The following is an 18780-nucleotide window of genomic DNA, read 5'->3' as shown; positions in this document are numbered from 1 at the left end:
ATCATAAAATTAATCTTATGTGCCTTATAAAACTCTTATAAAAAATAATAATTTTTAAAATTAAATTAAAATTTTTTGACAAAATAAATTATATAAACTTTAATTTTGATTAAAATTATTCAATCATTTAATTAATCAAAGCGAAACAAATTATATATAAACTCGAAACAAGACAACTCTCAAACTTTGTATAGTAGTAATAGTATTAGATTTTTATTGATTTAGCAAGTCATTAAACCATACTTAAATTTCCCAACAAAAAAAAAAAAAAAGATGTATTTGACATTAAAAACCGATGTCTTTGACATTGTGAAGAAGAGAAAACTTTTAAATAATATCTGAATATAGTTTTAAATTTTAGCTTTTTTTTAAATTTTTATAAGAATAAAAAAATTTCAAATTTTGTTATTCTGTTGTTGTATTTTTTGTTTTTTAGTAGTCTTTACAAAAAAAAAGTAGAAAAGAGGGAGATTGCGATTTACCTTGAAAAAGGGTGATTTATAGAGAAAAGAAAAGAAGAGGGAGATTTATTGAAAGAGAATTTTTTTTGAAAAAAAAAATTTCTTTTTTATTTTATTCTTTAAAAGAAAATTAGTTTTTTGAAAGTTTTTTAAAATCTTGTTTGATTTATCTTCTGTTTTTAAGAAGTAAATAAATTAAAAGTTAAATGCTTATTTTAAGATTTAATATTTGTCAAAATTTTCATTTTTAAGGTAAAATGCAATTTTTTTAATTTTATATATTTTTAAAAAAATCAATGGCAACAGTAAGCAAATTCAGTTGATAGACAAACATAGATTTGAATTCTTATTTTTAGTCATTTTTATCATCAATTTTTGTTAAATGAATAAAATGAAAAGTTTAGGTCCTAATTTGAACCAAGCGATAAATTGGATCTTGAAATAAAAAATTAAACAAATAGTAAATTTTAAAATGAGCATTTAACCTTAATCATATGGCCAATCGGAAAAACAAAATTGTGCAATTAAAGTATTATAATCGGACAGGAGAGTGAGAATCCCCAAAGCTCAAAGGTTCAAGAAATATGGCATATCCGATTTGCATAAACACGTGGCAGCAACCCATTGCACCTTCCAAATTTCTTGGGCCAATCTCGTGGCTATCCTGAACTTTCCCGTTAATCACTCTGCTGAGAGAGTGAGAGAGGGCTGCAACGAACAACTAGAGAACTCTTTCGATGGCTGGGATTGCTGGTGCTTGTTATTCAACGCTTTCTTGTACAAGGTTAGCAGTAAAAGTTTCGTCTTTCTTTGAAGTTTTAAACTTTCCTGGTTAAACTCAAGAAGATGAGTAGAAAGCTTTATATTTTAATGCTTAATTTCAAGGTTTAGGGTGTTTGCTTACCGACACAATAGTGGGAAGAAAGGCTTCTCAGTGGTGATATATATTGAGCTTTCGTGCTGCTATATATGGTTGCTTTATTCTGACTGGTTTCTTCTCCTTTGAATGAAATATTCTGAGTTTGTAAAAAGATAAGTTTTTGAAGAACGCAGTACGTATGATCTTTACTGAGTATGTTTAAGACACTTATTAGCATTTGGCAAAAGTAAATAGCAAAGATTGCTGCCATTAAGTAGCACGAAAACGCACACATTCTTTTCTTTTGTTTCATAGCCTTTTGAATCGGTTAAATGCTGTTTGATTTGCAACAGTTCATAAATCTGCAGTTATATAGTTTGGATATGACAGACAACTAGTGTAGAAATTGAAATCAAAAGCTATGAACGGGGAAGTAATGAATTAAGATGTGTTTTTCAGCAATTCCAGGAGAAGTTGGTTGGAATTAAAGACTTACCATGGAAGAGCCATCTCAGGGATACCTGCTCGGCGAAGAAATTTAAGCATTAGAGCGGAAGTGAATTTTGTGAATGCTGAAGAAGCAAAAAAGCTTATAGCAGATGAGGGTTATGCAGTACTTGACGTCCGTGACAAATCTCAGTTTGATCGAGCTCATATTAAATCATGTTATCATGTACCTCTTTTCATTGAAAACCAAGACAATGACCCTGGTCAATCCTTTCTATCTTCATTTCTTCTTCTAAATTCAGCTCATTTTTTTTCATGTTTGTCTCCCTCTAAAGATCATTACATAACAGCATACGGTGACTAAGAAATTATAATGAACTCATATTGATTTTTCTTTTTGTTTTGTTTGTGCAGGCACAATAATAAAGAGGACTTTGCACAATAATTTTTCAGGTTTATTCTTTGGGTTGCCATTTACAAAACCCAATCCTCATTTTGTACAATCTGTGAAAAGCCAGTTTTCACCCGATAGTAAATTGCTGCTTGTATGCCAGGAGGGGCTAAGGTTAGGTTTTAATATCCTCTGGATGGTTTGATTTGACTAACATGTTCATTTAGGTGATCAGAACATCCGATAAGCAATGGACCAGAAAATTCTTACTGGAGATTCGTTTTGGCACAGAAGTGACATAATAAAGTTTGTAGGACACTTTAAAGCAAGTAATAACAGAACAGAATTGCTGAGTTTAATGTTTTCACACAGCTGACTGAAGAAATTAATCTATCAATCTTACGACTTCTGTAAATAATAGGGGAACAAATCCAACAAATCCAAACCCTGAACCTTGATTCATGAACTTTGTCTTGTCTTAGCATCTGGTTTCCATAAGATTATAAATATATCAGACTCATAACATGGAACTAGTTGGTAGAGAGGAACTAATCATTTATCTATAGTCAGAGAAATGGGTGTGTGAGAGATCTCTAGATTTGTTGTTATAGTAGAAATGTTAGACGGATAATCTGATTTCATAGTATACCTCCAATCCTTTTCCAGAATAGGTTGATGTTGTTCTTGTTTGTGATAAGGCTATTCTGCATTGAATCTACTGGTAAATCAATTAAATATCAACTGATGAATGGTCTGTATTTATTTCCACTCCCTGATCACTTCATATATATCCGGTTATATTTGCCATAACCATTTGAAAGAATTCTGCTTCTTTTTTGATGTCAAGGTCTGCTGCTGCTGCCAATAAATTGGAGCAAGCTGGTTTCCAGAAAATAGCGTGTATGACATCGGGACTTCAAACTGCAAAACCAGGTTAAGCATCAGTTGGCTGTTTTCCTTAAGAGCAGCTCTCTATGTATGCAAAGACAAGAGAATGAAGTAGTTCTTGTTTTGCAGGTACATTTGATTCTGTAGGTTCTAAAGAGTTGCAAGACGCTGGCAAAGCTGGTTTGGTGACAATTCAAGGCAAGATCTCAGCTGTGCTTGGCACTGTACTCATCTGTAAGTGATTCAACATTCATCAAATTTTTTTTCTGGAAGTAGTTCCAACTCTACCTTCCTTTTTTAACATTGATGAATTGCGCAGGCGCATTTCTGTTCATAACCCTGTTTCCGGATCAAGCAGAGAAGCTACTTCAGATGTTTCCTGCAAGCTAGGCCTAGCTTGCGAGGAACCCAAAATTTTTGTAGTTTCTATGTTGCCAACGCCAACATGAATCCTAGCGAAGGGAATGATGAAACAATTTGTACAGCTAGGGTCATATGACTTGTTAACCAGGAGCAGAACACGACAGATTCATTGAGATAACAAGAAGAGAATCTTTTTTATAAAAAAGACATGAATTTTGGCAGTAACAACAATGCCTATCATGTTAAATTCTACGCTTAAGGGATGCTATACGGTGCTCAAACCAAATTCTTAAGATGAAGTCGACATCAACTGCATGTTTCGGATTTATGCAACAAGAAGGATGAGCTTACTGAGGTTTATGCTCAGGAATGAAACATCGCATCACATCAGTTTCTAGAACTCTGCAAAAGTCCCTTGCTGCAATAACTTGTAGACATTTGGGCAATCGGAGATTATTACAATTATATTTCCTCACATTTTGTTTATATGTTTTTTAAATTTTGGGATAATATAAGTAATCAACATCCAATCTAGCTATGACATTTGATAGCCAGGACCATGACCAGCTTTCAATGAAGCAGAAAGAAAAGTTACCCTATGAACTGTTATCAACCATATCTAATTGACCAACAGGGCTCGGAGAGACAGTTTTATAGCCAGAACAACAGGTATAAAACTAGAGTCTCTTTTTACCTTCAAATGCCACAGTCATACTAATCATCCTCATAAACTTGTAAAACCTATTTATCTTAATCGTCGAACTTGCTATCAGCGGACTCTTGTATAAGAAAAACAAACTCAAAAGAAATGGGAAGAGAAGAAAAACTTGGATAAAAAGAGATTCAGTATTAAAATTCACATGCCTAGACCAAGGGGATGCAAAAATTCACAAGACTGCAGACCTAGGTTAAGAAATATTACAGTAAGATTATTTTTCTTTTCATCCAAAAAATATTACATTGAGACTAGCAAATGTATTTCTAATTCGCATTCTGTGCACAACAGCCAATCCATAAAATTTTTGTGCCGTTCCAAATTACAAGGATGATTCTCAACAGCCTGTAGTACCCACAGAAATTACCTGAGGAACTGGCAAAAGGGTTGACTGAAACTGAAGCAAAACCATAAAGCATCCTTCTATACCTCGTCTAATGATGAGGCATATCCGTGATATATCAGTCACCTTGTAGGCAGTAGAGCTGACGGATATTTCCAGAGGCTGTCATATTATTACAGAAAATAAAATTAAGTACACATCTCTTATAGCCTTATATATAGCTCATTTACTAAAATCTGGAGAGTAAAACAGCTTCATCTTCATGTTAAGCAACATAAAGGACCCAACCACACTCCGGACAAACAGTGAGAAATCTAAAAAATCTTTTAAGTTCATTCCACACAATATAAAGTTCAACAACACCAACTAAGATGGTTAGAGGTTGTAAACTCTTCAAAAAACATATCTAGAAAGTTAACAATTGAATTCAGCCAAATAGTTGATCTCCTAATCTAGACATATCCAGCCCTCAGTTTCACTTAAAAATTCATATAGGAAAAAGAAACCTTAATAAGGGTAAAATTATTAGAAATCAAATGGAGAGAATGTATTAGAATGTATCGGAATACACTAAAGAATCAACAGAAATTTAACCATTGTTAATTTAGAAAATACAATCTTCAGTCACCAGAATCCATTTTTAATTTTGAATTTGCAAGTAAGAAAGGACCATATAATCTTTAACACATAGCATCCTATATCATCAAAAGAACTCGGGACTAAGAAAGTACAAAAAAGGAAACAACTACAAACATGAATATACCTAAAACAATAATAAAAACCACCGCATAGGGATATAAAAAATTGTAGTCAACAAATAAGATTGAAAAGATGATTACCATATAACCAGTCCTTGAAGTATACATGAAGAGCACACGATAATTCTCTTTTTCGATTTTCTTCAAGGGGAGCTTCTCTCAATATTTGCTTTATCTCACCTAAATTCTTTTGCTGGTGAGAACATTTAGAAAGAAAATAAAATCAGTTAATTTAATATTAGAAAGATCAATAAAACCAACCACTAATTCCACAACATTGCTTCTAGCATGCAGATAACAAGACAACTCAAACTACAAAATCAAAGTTTGCCATCAACAGGTGGGCTAAGTGCATTTACATTTCTCTGTTGAGATGTCAAGTACGTATCAGGCAAGGGGAATGGGTTATCCTTTGTTGACCCAGTGGATTCACCTTCAAACCAGTTTGGAATCTGTGTAATAAAAGAAATGCATATGTCATGCATGAACAAGACCAAACTATTAAAAAGGAAAAGAAAAGAAATGTTATCAAACTACCCCAAGCTATGCTAAGAAATACACGAGCATACCAGAAAATTTGTAAACTGATCAGGATCTAGGCGTGTAGCTGACTCAGCTTGAGCATCAGAAACACCTGCAGGATGAGATAATGAATCGTGTGGATCAATCACTCCAAGCGCCAAAGGTGCATCCCATCTATTGATAGTTGACTCAATGCCAACTTCAGTCATGTGCTCCTCCAACTGAGAGTAGAATGTGTTATATGGTGCCACCTGATGAAATTTAAGAAAAGAAGTTCCAAAACTGTCAGTCTACCTGAGTGTTGAAAATGATAATGGAAGCAGCTTTCTTTGAAGAAAATCAGCTCTCAAAAAAAGGCATAAAGGAAGAAAAAAAAACAAATACAAAACAGAACAAAGAACATAAGAAAAATTCTCTCTTCCACCCATTAGCCATGGCACCAACCACCAATGACCTTTACACATCTTTCACATCTCAACTGCAATCTAGTAAATCATCCCAACACACCAACACCCTTCCTCTTTTGTTCTCATCTTATAAATACCACAAATAAATAATGCCATTAAAATAACTTGCATTATTTTATCAGGTTGGCTTGAGTTTTTTATTTTTTTCAAAAGGCAGTAAAGTTGATTTCATTAATTCATAACGTGTACAAAAATAACCACATTTTGGTAAAAATGCAGCCCATTCATGCAGGACATATCCCCAGCATGAACATGTTGCATATTGACATCAAAACATCAACACAGCTGACAGCATATCACACAAATCAGACCACAAAAAGGCAGAGCCATCTCACAAGGCATAAAACAAGATGATTCATGCAACAGCTCTTCAAGAAAAAATCCCCTGGTTAAGACAAAAAATTCTCAGGAAACATCCAGTGTCCTGTCTCGAGAAAACTCGAGCTTCGCTAACTATAAAACTAGTAGTTGTTCATGGACAATCGTCGACCAATTTTTGGAGGCAGACTTATCTTAGACAGAAATTTATGTTAAGAGAAAGTTTCTCATATGGATTTATTTTGTTCTATTAGGATTTCTTTTTATGTGGGCTTAGGGTTTAGTGAAGCTTGTATAAAATATATGTACGTTAGTCTCAAACTAATGAGGGCAACTTTTGACGATTGACATTTAGAGACTTTGACTTTTGCAGCCTGGCGATCAAATTTCAACTTTCATATTAAATTTTCACTAGAATTCCTACAATGTGTAGCTTCTCTGTTATTCTACTTTTAGATTGTTGGTAGTGCATAAGTCTGCTTTGGATTTTGCCTATTCAGCAAACAGCCAACTCTCTTCACCTACAATAGAGAAACCCACCAGACAAAACCCTTCTAATTTCAACTAACCTCAAGAAAGAAACCATCCTAGAAAACCCCCAGTACTATCAACCAAAAATCATGTTTTTAGCAGAATAATAACCCCCATACACGACCAGAATCCAGTTCATCAAAACATGTGCAGTTCCAAGCATGAAAATACAAAGATCAGCCTAAACCAACAAAATTTTAACAAAAATACAACTACAGTCCAAGTTGTCAAATCAGCTAAGGTCTAAGTCTTGTACATGTCAAAAGAAATTGAGGTTTTGAAAAAATTTAGTATAAGTGGGTTCAGAATTGGTGAGATAAAGCAGAGATAGGATACCAGCGAGAAGAAAGAAAAGGAAAACAGAAAAAGGGAGGCTGGCAGCCTGGTGGCTAGTGCTGTATTCGCTCTAGTCATAGCAGGCCTGCTCATGTTGAAATGCCAGCCTCTGGTGAGTTTGGTCGACTTAGCCAAAGTTAAAAGGACAAAGAAGGACCAACAGGAGGCAGAGAGAGAGAGAGAGAGAGGGACCCATCTCCCTGGATGAAAAGAAGACAATAAAAGTTAATTTTTACTAATTATATTTTTTTCCTCTGTTAATTATCTAATTTTCAAAATTAGAACAAGTTGAAGTTTACTTGGAAATGAGTGTCCTTCATGAATTAATTGTTCCATGTCAGCTTTTTCTTTATTTTTTAAGATCCATGTCAATCACTTTACTTAGTTTAGTCCTTCATGAATTTAAATGTTCAACAAGCTAATCCCACCAAATAAACATGCAGCAGCAACATTGCATACAAAGTATAGGTTCTGTGGCATCCCTAATTTCCCATTTTGGACAAAGTTTTAACCATCAAGTAACACTTTTAGCATTTGAAAAGGGAAATAAATTTAATCAGCAAAATCACATCTCAAAAACTCAAGCATGACCGCAATCAAATTCTCATTGCATTCACAACAGTCAATAGTGGTTTACTCACCTGCAGCTTGTGGTTATCACCAACAATAAGGGGTCGCTGGTTCACTCCCAAAAAGAATACACACTCACGACAATTGGCAATGCAGACTCGTTTTGCCGTCATAATTACATGAACTCGTTCACAGTGTTCAACTCGTACTGCCTATAATGACAAAAAAAACTCATATTATATTCATCCATGAATTTAAGAACATTGCATTACTTAAACTCGAAACAGGTTAATAGTTAAGCGATGTAAACATCAGTTTGATTGTTTTACAAAAATATAAGGGCAGAGACAGAGACAGAAAGAGAGAGGAGGTGGGGGAACATATAAAATATTAGCATCAGAGAAGAATGATCATAAACAAGTAAAGAATATTAGAGAGGAAACAATAATTAGAACCAGTATCATGATTTAGTAAATGACTTAGACAAAGATGACAAAGGAATTCATCATGTAGGGCAAGAAAAACATCCATTATAAACTTTACAATCTTAGTAAGATAATAACAGCTACAACAATTGTAAGTAGGAGTAGAGATCAAGTGACACCATAATTCATGTGATCTATAACAGAAACTGATTATGCGCATGTGCATGGCCATATTTCAGTTTACACAAATTCTTTTTATAGCAATTTTGGAATAGTTACGAAATGGAGCCCAGATGAAAGGAGCTATTCTTTTACAAATTCTGCAACATTTGTTATATATGTATTCAAAATAAAACAGACTGACCAGCTATATTAGATGATAAATTTTCAAGCACAGAACATTAATGTCTTTAAATTATGCCCAAAGACATTCAACCATGAAAAATTCATAGATTATTGGTAGATGCTAAGCAGATTAATGGAAAGATAAAACAAGTAACCATACCCTAAAACTTAAAACATACGAAATCAAATAGTGGATGTTCAATCACCATTCAATTGAGTGCATTTGATGACGAAGAAACAATTAAGTAACTTCTTTAATATTAATGGACATTTTCCAGTCAGTTGAATAGTGAATTAAGGAGTACATTGTTCATTTGCTCATGTTCTAACTAATGTGTAGATATCAAAACAAATCTGTTTCCAGAGTTTTAGTTCAAACCACCAGACAAAATGTTTTCAGCAATTCCAAACACCAATAATTAATTAAAAAGAGGAAATCAACTGTGTCTCCAAAATTCAACATTATAATAGCAGAAAATGTTTCCAGTAACTCCAAAATTAGTATAACACAAATAGTTGACAGCACAAAGGCAATGATACCTTGCCAACAGCTCCAAGAACTATAGTAGCATCAGAGCATCCATAAATGGTGGCATATCTCAAAGGCGCTAAAATGTAAATGACTGAATCATGGCAATTAATGACCTGAAATTATAAACTCATGTAAAGTTAGAGGTGCTTTATGCCACACAAAGTACATAAACATCAAATAATAATCAATAATTAGATACAGTTGTTGGCATAACCCAATTATTATCTACACCTTTCCACAAAGTGGAAGGTCCCAAGTCAAATCCACCACCTCCCAATTATCACAATGTTTTGGAAGCTAAGCATTCGACAACTAATTGGGTAGAAGATCAACTTTAATTTAAACACAATTGATTGGAACTGTGTTACTTGCAGCTTTTTATCAATAATAAGATGAGGATGATAATGATGTTGGTGACATTGTAATGAAGAAGACAAGGATGAAAACAAAAGAACCATTTTTGGGAAGAAAACAAGGTTCCGGCCCATAGCAAGTCAAAATTCACACTTCACATTCTAGAGAAAAATGGTTAAAAGATTTTTGACAAATATGAGACTGATTGAACAAGCAGCGGTTTCATATTTTGCATCAGGAGAAAGTTGTTATAAGCATTTTCTATTCAGAAAAAGGTCGGTGAGTAAAGGGAGAAAAGCTTTTAGCCTCCAGCAAGTAACGGTTCTTTACATAAAATCACAAATTTTTCAACCAAAAACAGTGCACTATTCAACTGACTGCAGTCAGTGTCTGGCATCAAAGAACTGCAGCAGTTAATATCTAAAACAAGGTTTAACAACATGTACAGAAACCCCAATCAATCTAGGAAGAATTTATCATAGAAGCTTGAAAATTTTTGCAAATATGAAATCGTCCTGAGATTCCTGACACTAAAACAAGGCAGGACTAATTGCACCATCCCTCAACTTTCTTGTTTCAAGTAACTAAGTCGTATTGCATAGGACAGCCCCTCAAGCCTTGCAACATTTTAATCACCCTTTTTTACTTCATCTGTTGTACATTATTCCACAAATAAAGGATTAGTAGCACAAGGAACCAGATCAATTACATTTACCAACCCTAGCACCTTTTGTGCATTCTTCTCATTATCTGTTGATAAGCAACACAATAGTAAATATAGCGCCACCTGAACTGGCATCTTAATCTCATCTCATCCATAAAAAATGCACCCAATAGACATCCATCTCCATATCCATATGGTGGTTGCAATATAACCTGATTTGAGTTTCCTTTTCTTTATTCCTCAAGAGATTCCAGACAGTACTCAAATTACACATAAATTGGAGATCAAAATAAAAATCCAGACCACAAGTACCTTCGGAGGGGTATGTCACATGTTGCATATAAATGAGAATCAATAAAAACACTATACAGCCAATACCCCATGGAAATTTCAGGTTGCAATAAATCAAAATGCAGATATAAGCTAACCTTCACAGAAGAATTTTTAAGATCAGATGCCTGCTTTACATATGATGATTTAGAGACCCCCTCAATGAAACATGGACCCCTAGCACTTGGTGAGGCTTTGACTGAACTTGGACTAGCATCAGCCATAGCAACATCCTGATCACAACCACTTGGAGGTCCATTTTCCTTTGCAGAAATTTTTTCAGTAACATGTTCCAAAGAAGAAGCTATATTCTGTAGAAGCCAATCATGAACTTGTGCCGCTGGAACAGGAACAGCAGGCATGTCTGGATCTGAATTAGCAAAAAATGGAGCAGCTTGGCTTAAAGGAACTCCTTCAGATCCCTTATCGCCAAATTGAATCAGAAACCCAAGGTGCTCAAATCCTTCCATGGTCAAAACCTGAAGGAACAGTACTTGCATGAGCAAATTAAAACCAAGCCGTAGAAGCTAATAACAAACACAAACGGAAATGTAGTAAAATAAGCAACAATGAGAAAGACCAATAAAAAAATACATAGTGAGGGTATTATGACAGCCTGGCTGATAACATAGCAGAAGGATTGAGAGAATAGGACAAATCAAAACATGATAACAAAGATGGGGGCAGAAGGAAAGTAATGCATGTTGGAAAGGTAGAGAAAATAGGAAGAGAAAGATTCAGAAAAACTCCAATTTCTATTCTGAACATTTTACAAGGAAAAATTCAGCTCAGAATCACTGATCAATCCCTGAAAAGCTGGCAAGGAGTTGTTTTGTCCTGTTTTAAACAAAACTGCCCATGTTTCTTATTTTAATCATGCAAACGAGGCCCCCAACTTGTCCTTCCTTCATAAAACCAGGTTTAGCACTAAATCCAACCAATTTTTGGATGCAAATCAATCCCAAAGCATAGAAATTAACACAGAAAGGGAAAAAGTGCAGATTAACAATCCCATTATTGCATAATAAAGAAAAATTCAATATGCCTCAGACCCAGTTACCTAATTAAAAAAGGCAGGTTAAGACTTCAGAGACTAGAATACAAACCACATGAAGACATTCTATAAACTGCAGGATTTACATCCAGCGCATTACTATTCTGAATCAGTAATGTACCAGCTCTACTAAGTGTAACGACTAAAATAATTATTCTGTGCTTTCACTTTTTATCCTTTGGAACTACATTATCTCATGTTGCAGTTACTAAACTGCATTTCATAGTAACATTTTAACCAGCAACATAGACAAACTACAAGGAACATCAATAATTAAATTACTAAAAAAATGCACTAGCTTTAAAAGGATTTGGTGAAATTCTTAACTTATATTTCAATTATATCAGTTTTGCTTTTATTGAGAAAAAGAACACTCCATCAAACTACAGATAGCAAGAAGCAGTGTTACAAACCAGAGACTCTTCGCCTTCCCCTTCCACAGGCTCTGACAAAAGAGAGAGAATATTTGCTAAGTGCTTCTGCAGATAGGACAGCTGATGGGCCTCTTCATCAGCCTGTGATGGCATAAATCGACGGCTGTTGCTGCGAACAAGCTGCAATAAGAGGAACCACCCAGATTACTCTAACTTTCTAACTCACATTAGAGCAAAAGACTACAGCTATTAATTTTCTAACAGCAACTAGAACTATAATTATTAAAAATGTTCACAGGCTTGGTGAAATCCATATTAATGAGATACTTAGCTGGATAAAACAATGAGATAAAAACCATGATAGCAAATGATACCGTCTAAGATACTAAAATCAGCTCAAATCAAATCATAAAATTTTAAAATCTCTCCTCTAACAGAGAGCCAGCTGCATTAATCATATTTTACAGCATTCTGAAAGCAGGAGCCGTATGGAAGAGTAAAAAATGAACAACCAAAACATGCAATTCAAAACATAGCCATACAATTTCTATTCATTGTAAAAAATAAGGTAACAAATAGTACAACCACTCACAATAAAGAGTATAATTTTATACTTAGAATTAGACCGATCAATTCATATTTGCATATCTTAACCATGTGGTGTAAATATAGGGTATTAACAATTATACTGATAAACACAAACACGTAACGTTTATTAAACATGTAACACAACATGCTTAACACAGTTATTAAACAGGTTAGGTTAAATTTCTTACGAAACCACTTATATCACATTTAAACGATTAGCATGATTAAAATTTTAAATACAATTAACCCAATTAAATTAAAATGCATAGAATTACGAAAGAAATATAACTTCATTATTCAAATTTAAAACTAATAATCATAAAAACAATTCTAACAAAACAATAATATCCATCAAGCATGATAAAACCCATCACCATCATCATCAAGCATAATAAAAATAAAAGGTATTTATATGGAGGTTTAATCAGGTCATATACGTGTCAGGTACACCTGTTTACATGATTAATTAAACAGGTTAAAAATTATACGGATACACAATAACACAAATAATTAAACGTGTCTTAAACGGTTAAGCAAGTTTGACACATTTTGACACGAAACACAATTACCCTAAACCCAAACCCGCTTAACTCTGTATCATGTTCGTGTCATGTTATCGTATCATATGCAAAATTGCCAAGTCTACCTAGAGTCCATTTCGGTTATTACTTTCGCTTCCTAATAAATGGTTTGGTAGCTACTTTTACGACTTATTTCTTGCTATTAGCTTTTGCTTCCTAAATGCTATTAAAATAGAAAAAGTAAGTAATTCAAAATTGATTAAAAATGAATAGTTAACTAAAATGCAACACCAGTGATGATGACATAATTTTTCTAAATAATGGTGTAATTATGCATTTTATTTTCCACAAACAATAGTACATTTTAATTTTAGCCTTTTCAATATTAAAAAGTTTTCTTGGTTTCTGCATACACACATTTTGCTTTTGGAAGCAAAAAGCAAGTAGCAAAAACATCAAGTGAATGCTATCTTAAAAATTTCCAAAACAAAAAGAAAATCCATTTTTATTAAAATGATGAAATTGTAAAATGTAAAATTTACTCTAAACATATTTGTACTTGTAAAATTGTAATCATGCATTTTTGGTATTGCAAAAGTTGAAACTTAAACTTTTAATTCTTCAAAAAAATTTCTGTTAGCTTTGCATCTGAAAGGACCTTCTGCTTGGTATCTCCAAAACCAAAAAGCAAGTAGCAAGAGGGACAATAAACGTAGTCTCAATTATCAGAAACAATAATATAATGCTAAAGAGACATCTTTCAATTTGCCAAAGTATAAACGAAATACATTTCCTTCTTTCCCAAACGCCAATCAAGATTCAACTTTTCGTGAATTATATCAACCCCCGGCATCAAAGACGTTCATTCCTAAAATTAGCCATGAATCTAACACAATTCTATAAAATGACATTGAAATGGAATCGAGAACCACCTAACTTTCAACAACCAGAAATCCAATTTAAAAAAACTCAACCACACTTTACCAAAATAGACGGCAAATTGGTCAAACTCCTTACCTGCAAAGGCGAAAGGGCCGACAAGTAACCGTCGAATGCTGACGTGGAAGGCCAAACATCGGCAACTGCGGCAGAGTCCTTGTGCGAGCGCGGCAAAAGCCTCTTATACGACTGAATATACAAAAACAGGATCAGATCACGCAAATCAGCACCCACGGAGTCGACATCGTCGCTTCGGGCGGTGACAAGCGGGTCGGATTCGGAGTGGAGCACCGAGGCGAGAGTGTCGAGGACAAGACGCGCATGGTCCGCTGAGATCTGGAGCTCGTCAGCGAGGGCCACCGAGTCGACTCGGTGAGTTGAAGATGATGCGTGTTTTTGCTTGAGAGGGGTTAGGGCTTGAACCGGGTCGGTGAATATGAGCTTCTGGATTGGCAGGAGGCCGTGCTCGAAAGGCTCGCGTCGCGGGTGGAGGAGAGTGGTCGGGCTCCGACTCGGAATTGGGTCGCTCGTTGACGTTGATGGCTCGATGGGGTCGGTCATGGCTTTGATTTAGAGAGGGAGAAAAGAACCTTTTTTTTTTTTCTTTTCTTTCCTTTTTCTGTTTGAAGAGAAAAAAATGGAGAGTTTCGTTTTGCAGATCTTCGAGAAATGAATTATGTTGTTGAAGGAGGGAGAGGGAGAGAGGCGAGAGTGAAGGGTTGGCTGTGGTGAGTTCGAGTATAGGGGAACTATTTACGTGGCTGGATTTCATTGGTGGAACGTTAGTGGAGGCAATCCAATTAGAGAGATGATCAGTACTTAATTAATAAAAATTAAAATCTTGATGGTTTTTACATGACTTTGTGGGCTTAACACTTCTTGTTGGATGTACTGATGTCTGTTCTTCCTTAAATTTCTGATGCAAACAAGTTTCCATTACTTATGATGACAAGAAATATACAAGGTAAATTTCCTTAGTGGTCTCCATTCTCCAAGTATTAGTACTAGTTAATCCTTGTTTGGCGTTCAGTTTTATTTTCTTATCAATTGGGTCAATTACCTTCAATTAAATACTGTCATAAATTTGGGTAGTTTTAGGTAACCTCTTTCTAGTGATAAATGTTAAAAATTTATAATTATGTACGCAAGACAAATTATGCTTATTACATTGGTTTAACAATGGTTATTAAGCATATGTATCAATCTTATTTCACCACTAATGTCGTTTGCGAAATAAACAATAATAAAATAGAATAGTTATTTTGTAAGAATAAATAAGATAAAAATAGAATAAAATAATTATTATGTAATTTGGTACAATGAATAGAATAAAGTAGGAAAAGTTATTATATTTGATTAGTAAAAATAAATTTGAAGTAAAAAATAGAAGATAAAAAGATAAAAATATCTTTTACTAAATATATGATTATTCATATTTTTTATTTTTAAAACATTAATAATTTATAATTTGTTTAATATATTAATAATTGATAATTTAAATGTTAATATTTTATTTATAATTTAATCATTAGTATTATATAATATTAATATTTTATTTTAATTTAAATATTATTATGATTTTTATTTTATTTTTAAATATTTATAATTTATAATTTATTTAAAATATTAATAATTGATAATTAAAATATTAATATTTTAATCATTAATATTTAAAAATATTATTGTTTTATTTCTAAGTTAAATGTTATTATGATTATTAATTTTTAAGTATTAATAATTTATAATTTATTTAAAATATTAATAATTGATCATCTAAATATTAATATTTTATTTATAATTTAATTATTAATTTTTTATTTATAATTTAATTATTAATATTTGAATGTTGTAAATTTCTAAATTTATAAAAGATAATTTAGTCATAATAATTTTTGAAGCTATTCCGTTAGACATTGAAGAGCTAATACCATGGAAGGATGTAGGTGTAGTTAAGGAAGACTTTTTCACAATTTTAAAGAAAAGCTAAAACAAAGGAATTGCTATTTCTTGTTGAATTACCAACAAAACAAAAGGACTAAATAGTAGTTGGGAACAGAAGGAAACGTGCTATAACTTCTTTTTTATATTAATTGAATTATTTAAATTATATATTCAGGCTTGGTTTTACAAAAAAATTTAAAGCACATTTTGATTTCTCAAAAATCAAACAAAACCGAATTAAATTAATACTAAAATTGAACCAAATTCAAAAGGTTGTTTGGTTTGATTATTTAGTTTTTAAATTAATTTATTTAAATTTTAAAAATATAATAAAATATTTAATTTTATGAAAATAAAAAGTAATATAAGTATTAACAAAAGATACAATTAAGTTTGGATAATTTCTACTTTTTATTTTACATTGTGAACCAAATTCACAAAAACAAAAATGAAGTATGTATGTAAATGTTATTATGTTTGAACCAAAATCCGAATATGACAAAAACCCAATTTGAACCAAATCAAATATTACGATTGATATTGATTTTCGATTTTCTCAAAAAAATTTTCTCAATCCTAAATTATATCATATCTTCTATAAGAGTTTTTCAGCTTCACATTAATAGGTATTGCCAATGTGTGTAGTGGGGCAAACAAAACTCGATTAAGAGCAAAGCAAAGACATGTGGAAGGTTAGAAAAGCAATAAAATCATGAACATTCCGTGACACTTTCATTTGTCATCATCAATGATTTCAGACTTACTCACAAAATTCATGTGCAAAATGCTTTGGTTACATACTTAAACTTCAACGTACTCACGACTCAGCTTGCCTCAAAAACACCAACAAACTCATTCAATTATTAGATTTAGATTCTCCCGCTACCTTCGCTTTGACATCAAACTGGAACGAACACCCCTACCAGACAGTATATGGGCCACATCTGACAGCCCAGTACGGGACCTTCTCTACAAGTGTGATTGGGCTGGGCTGCTTTGGGAACATAATAGGCTCATCCAGCTACATAACAAACCAAACTCTATTTCCCAGTACAGCATTGAAGGCATAAATTTAGTATTTCTTGATTTGATCCTTCATTAACATTTCCATTGATTACATGCCCTTAAGTACAAAATTTTGATATAAGTGGAAAAAGGTAAATTTATTTGACAGTGTGCCCTGCTTCGATACTGTCCTGGGCGTTTACTGTAAAAAACCCAAAAAGAGGTGGCTGAAGTTTGGATGATAAAAGAGAAATGATTGGCTGGGCTTTGATTGCCTGTTGAACCCTCCACACCTAACACTCATTCCTACAAGCCCCCTTTCCTTTTTTTTTTTCTGTTCAAATGTCCTGTCACTTTTATGCCTAACCGACCATGGAAAAGTTGCATCACCATGTTAATCATGGGATGTTGAATTATAGGCATTATTACCATGACATTTCACACAATTTCATGATTAAACCAATGCAGTTTTGTTGGTTGTATGAGCTTGGAACAGCCATGATTGGATGGATAGTAGAAATTTCTTGACATTTCCTAACAGGAAATGGGCTTTATTAGTAGCTTCAACTGTCGTTGCTCGTGCCCGTTACACTACAATTGGTTCAATTTTTTTCTCTCTATAGGAACAAATGGTTTTTGTTAATTTTTGAAGCAAAAACTCAACATATTCATTGCATACTTTGAGAGACTCATTTATTTTGGGACCCTATCAATATATTTTAATTATCTATTGACTTTTACTTTAAAATTTTTTTGACTCTTTTGATTTGTAACAAAGAATTATATGTTCGAGTCTTGAACTTAAATTATGTTTTGGGTTGGAAGCGTGACAAATGCATAAGATAATTTATGTTTTCTTACCATGTAAATCTTGTGTAAATATATATATTTGTTTCATAAAACGAAATGCCGTATATGATCACTACGTAACATTCACATTTGCAATCAAATGAAAGGGCATGAAAATAGAACTCCTATAAGTCAGTGGAAAAGAAAGAGTTTTGAAGCATCAATCAAAGCCGAAAGCCGAGTATGCCAGTATAAGCATGATGCAATACTGCATATGCCCCTAGTCCAGTTATGAATCTTATCCATATTATCCGAGATACAGAACGGAAGGGAAGGGCTTCTTCATAAGCTCCTGCTGCAGCTATCGAAGCCAGCTCCGAGGTGGTGCCCAATAAAACACGAAGGGAATATCCCATCCCTGTAAAGGCCACCCCACTAAGAAGTAGGCGCCCTTTCGTTTTGTCCTTGTACGGCCGTGGAGGCTTCATGCCCTTCTAGCCCCATACATTTTCCATGTAACCCGACTCAAAAACTGACACGTAATCACCTTGCTTTGGTACGTGTCACCCAATTTCACAAGGCTCAATCACAGTCATGGTTTATGGGGCAGACTCTAGACTTTTTCCGTTCTCGAGTAATTTTCTGGGTGTCTCCGTTTCAGCCTGAAGTATTGAGTTTGTTTCTTGTCGACTGACGTCTTTACATTACCGCATGTCTAGGTGATGAAATTGAAATGAGTAAAATATTTATGACGGTGGCGTTGCTCCCATAAAGCCCGTTTAGTGCCCACCAAATCACAACAACTTAACCGGCCTTGAGAAATTAAATTTTTCGAAATTATTGTCAATTCCATTTTTTACTTTCAAAATTATTACATTTACGTTTCAAATGAATTGATATTGATTTAAAGCTTAATTCAATCAAGTCTGTAACCAATTGTATCATTTTAC

At 33.5% G+C, this 18780-nt stretch overlaps 2 protein-coding genes across 2 annotated transcripts; one reads left to right on the top strand and one right to left on the bottom strand.

Annotated features, from left to right (window-relative positions):
* The first annotated feature begins 1084 nt into the window (after positions 1 to 1084).
* Positions 1085 to 3640, top strand: LOC18599074 (Rhodanese/Cell cycle control phosphatase superfamily protein). Its single transcript, XM_018121723.2, has 6 exons — positions 1085 to 1245; positions 1780 to 2030; positions 2182 to 2332; positions 3006 to 3091; positions 3176 to 3280; positions 3366 to 3640. Exons 1-6 carry the CDS (start codon positions 1199 to 1201, stop codon positions 3434 to 3436), a joined length of 711 nt encoding a protein of 236 aa, XP_017977212.2. The 5' UTR covers positions 1085 to 1198; the 3' UTR covers positions 3437 to 3640.
* Positions 3641 to 4215: 575 nt separating this feature from the next.
* On the bottom strand, positions 4216 to 14803 carry LOC18599073 (Tubulin binding cofactor C domain-containing protein). Its single transcript, XM_018121722.2, has 9 exons — positions 14174 to 14803; positions 12087 to 12227; positions 10718 to 11098; positions 9280 to 9384; positions 8041 to 8181; positions 5795 to 5998; positions 5585 to 5677; positions 5307 to 5418; positions 4216 to 4629 (listed from the first exon to the last, which is right to left on the bottom strand). Exons 1-9 carry the CDS (start codon positions 14654 to 14656, stop codon positions 4586 to 4588), a joined length of 1704 nt encoding a protein of 567 aa, XP_017977211.2. The 5' UTR covers positions 14657 to 14803; the 3' UTR covers positions 4216 to 4585.
* Positions 14804 to 18780: the final 3977 nt, after the last annotated feature.

This window comes from Theobroma cacao, chromosome 5 (assembly GCF_053813885.1).
Source record: "Theobroma cacao isolate CCN51 chromosome 5, ASM5381388v1, whole genome shotgun sequence".
Lineage (NCBI taxonomy): Eukaryota > Viridiplantae > Streptophyta > Magnoliopsida > Malvales > Malvaceae > Theobroma > Theobroma cacao.
The sequence above is the reverse complement of the archived record's forward strand: the minus strand, read 5'-3'. Positions and strand labels throughout refer to the sequence as shown.

Excerpts from the sequence above, each read along its gene's own strand:
- LOC18599074 (XM_018121723.2), top strand. The coding sequence starts at position 1,199 with ATGGCTGGGATTGCTGGTGCTTGTTATTCAACGCTTTCTTGTACAAG. Across the intron at positions 2,031-2,181 it reads AAACCAAGACAATGACCCTG|GCACAATAATAAAGAGGACT; the intron begins GTCAATCCTTTC and ends TTGTTTGTGCAG. Across the intron at positions 3,281-3,365 it reads GCTTGGCACTGTACTCATCT|GCGCATTTCTGTTCATAACC; the intron begins GTAAGTGATTCA and ends TGAATTGCGCAG.
- LOC18599073 (XM_018121722.2), bottom strand. The coding sequence starts at position 14,656 with ATGACCGACCCCATCGAGCCATCAACGTCAACGAGCGACCCAATTCCG. Across the intron at positions 5,419-5,584 it reads TGACATCTCAACAGAGAAAT|CAAAAGAATTTAGGTGAGAT; the intron begins GTAAATGCACTT and ends TGTTCTCACCAG. Across the intron at positions 4,630-5,306 it reads CTTCAAGGACTGGTTATATG|CCTCTGGAAATATCCGTCAG; the intron begins GTAATCATCTTT and ends ATAATATGACAG.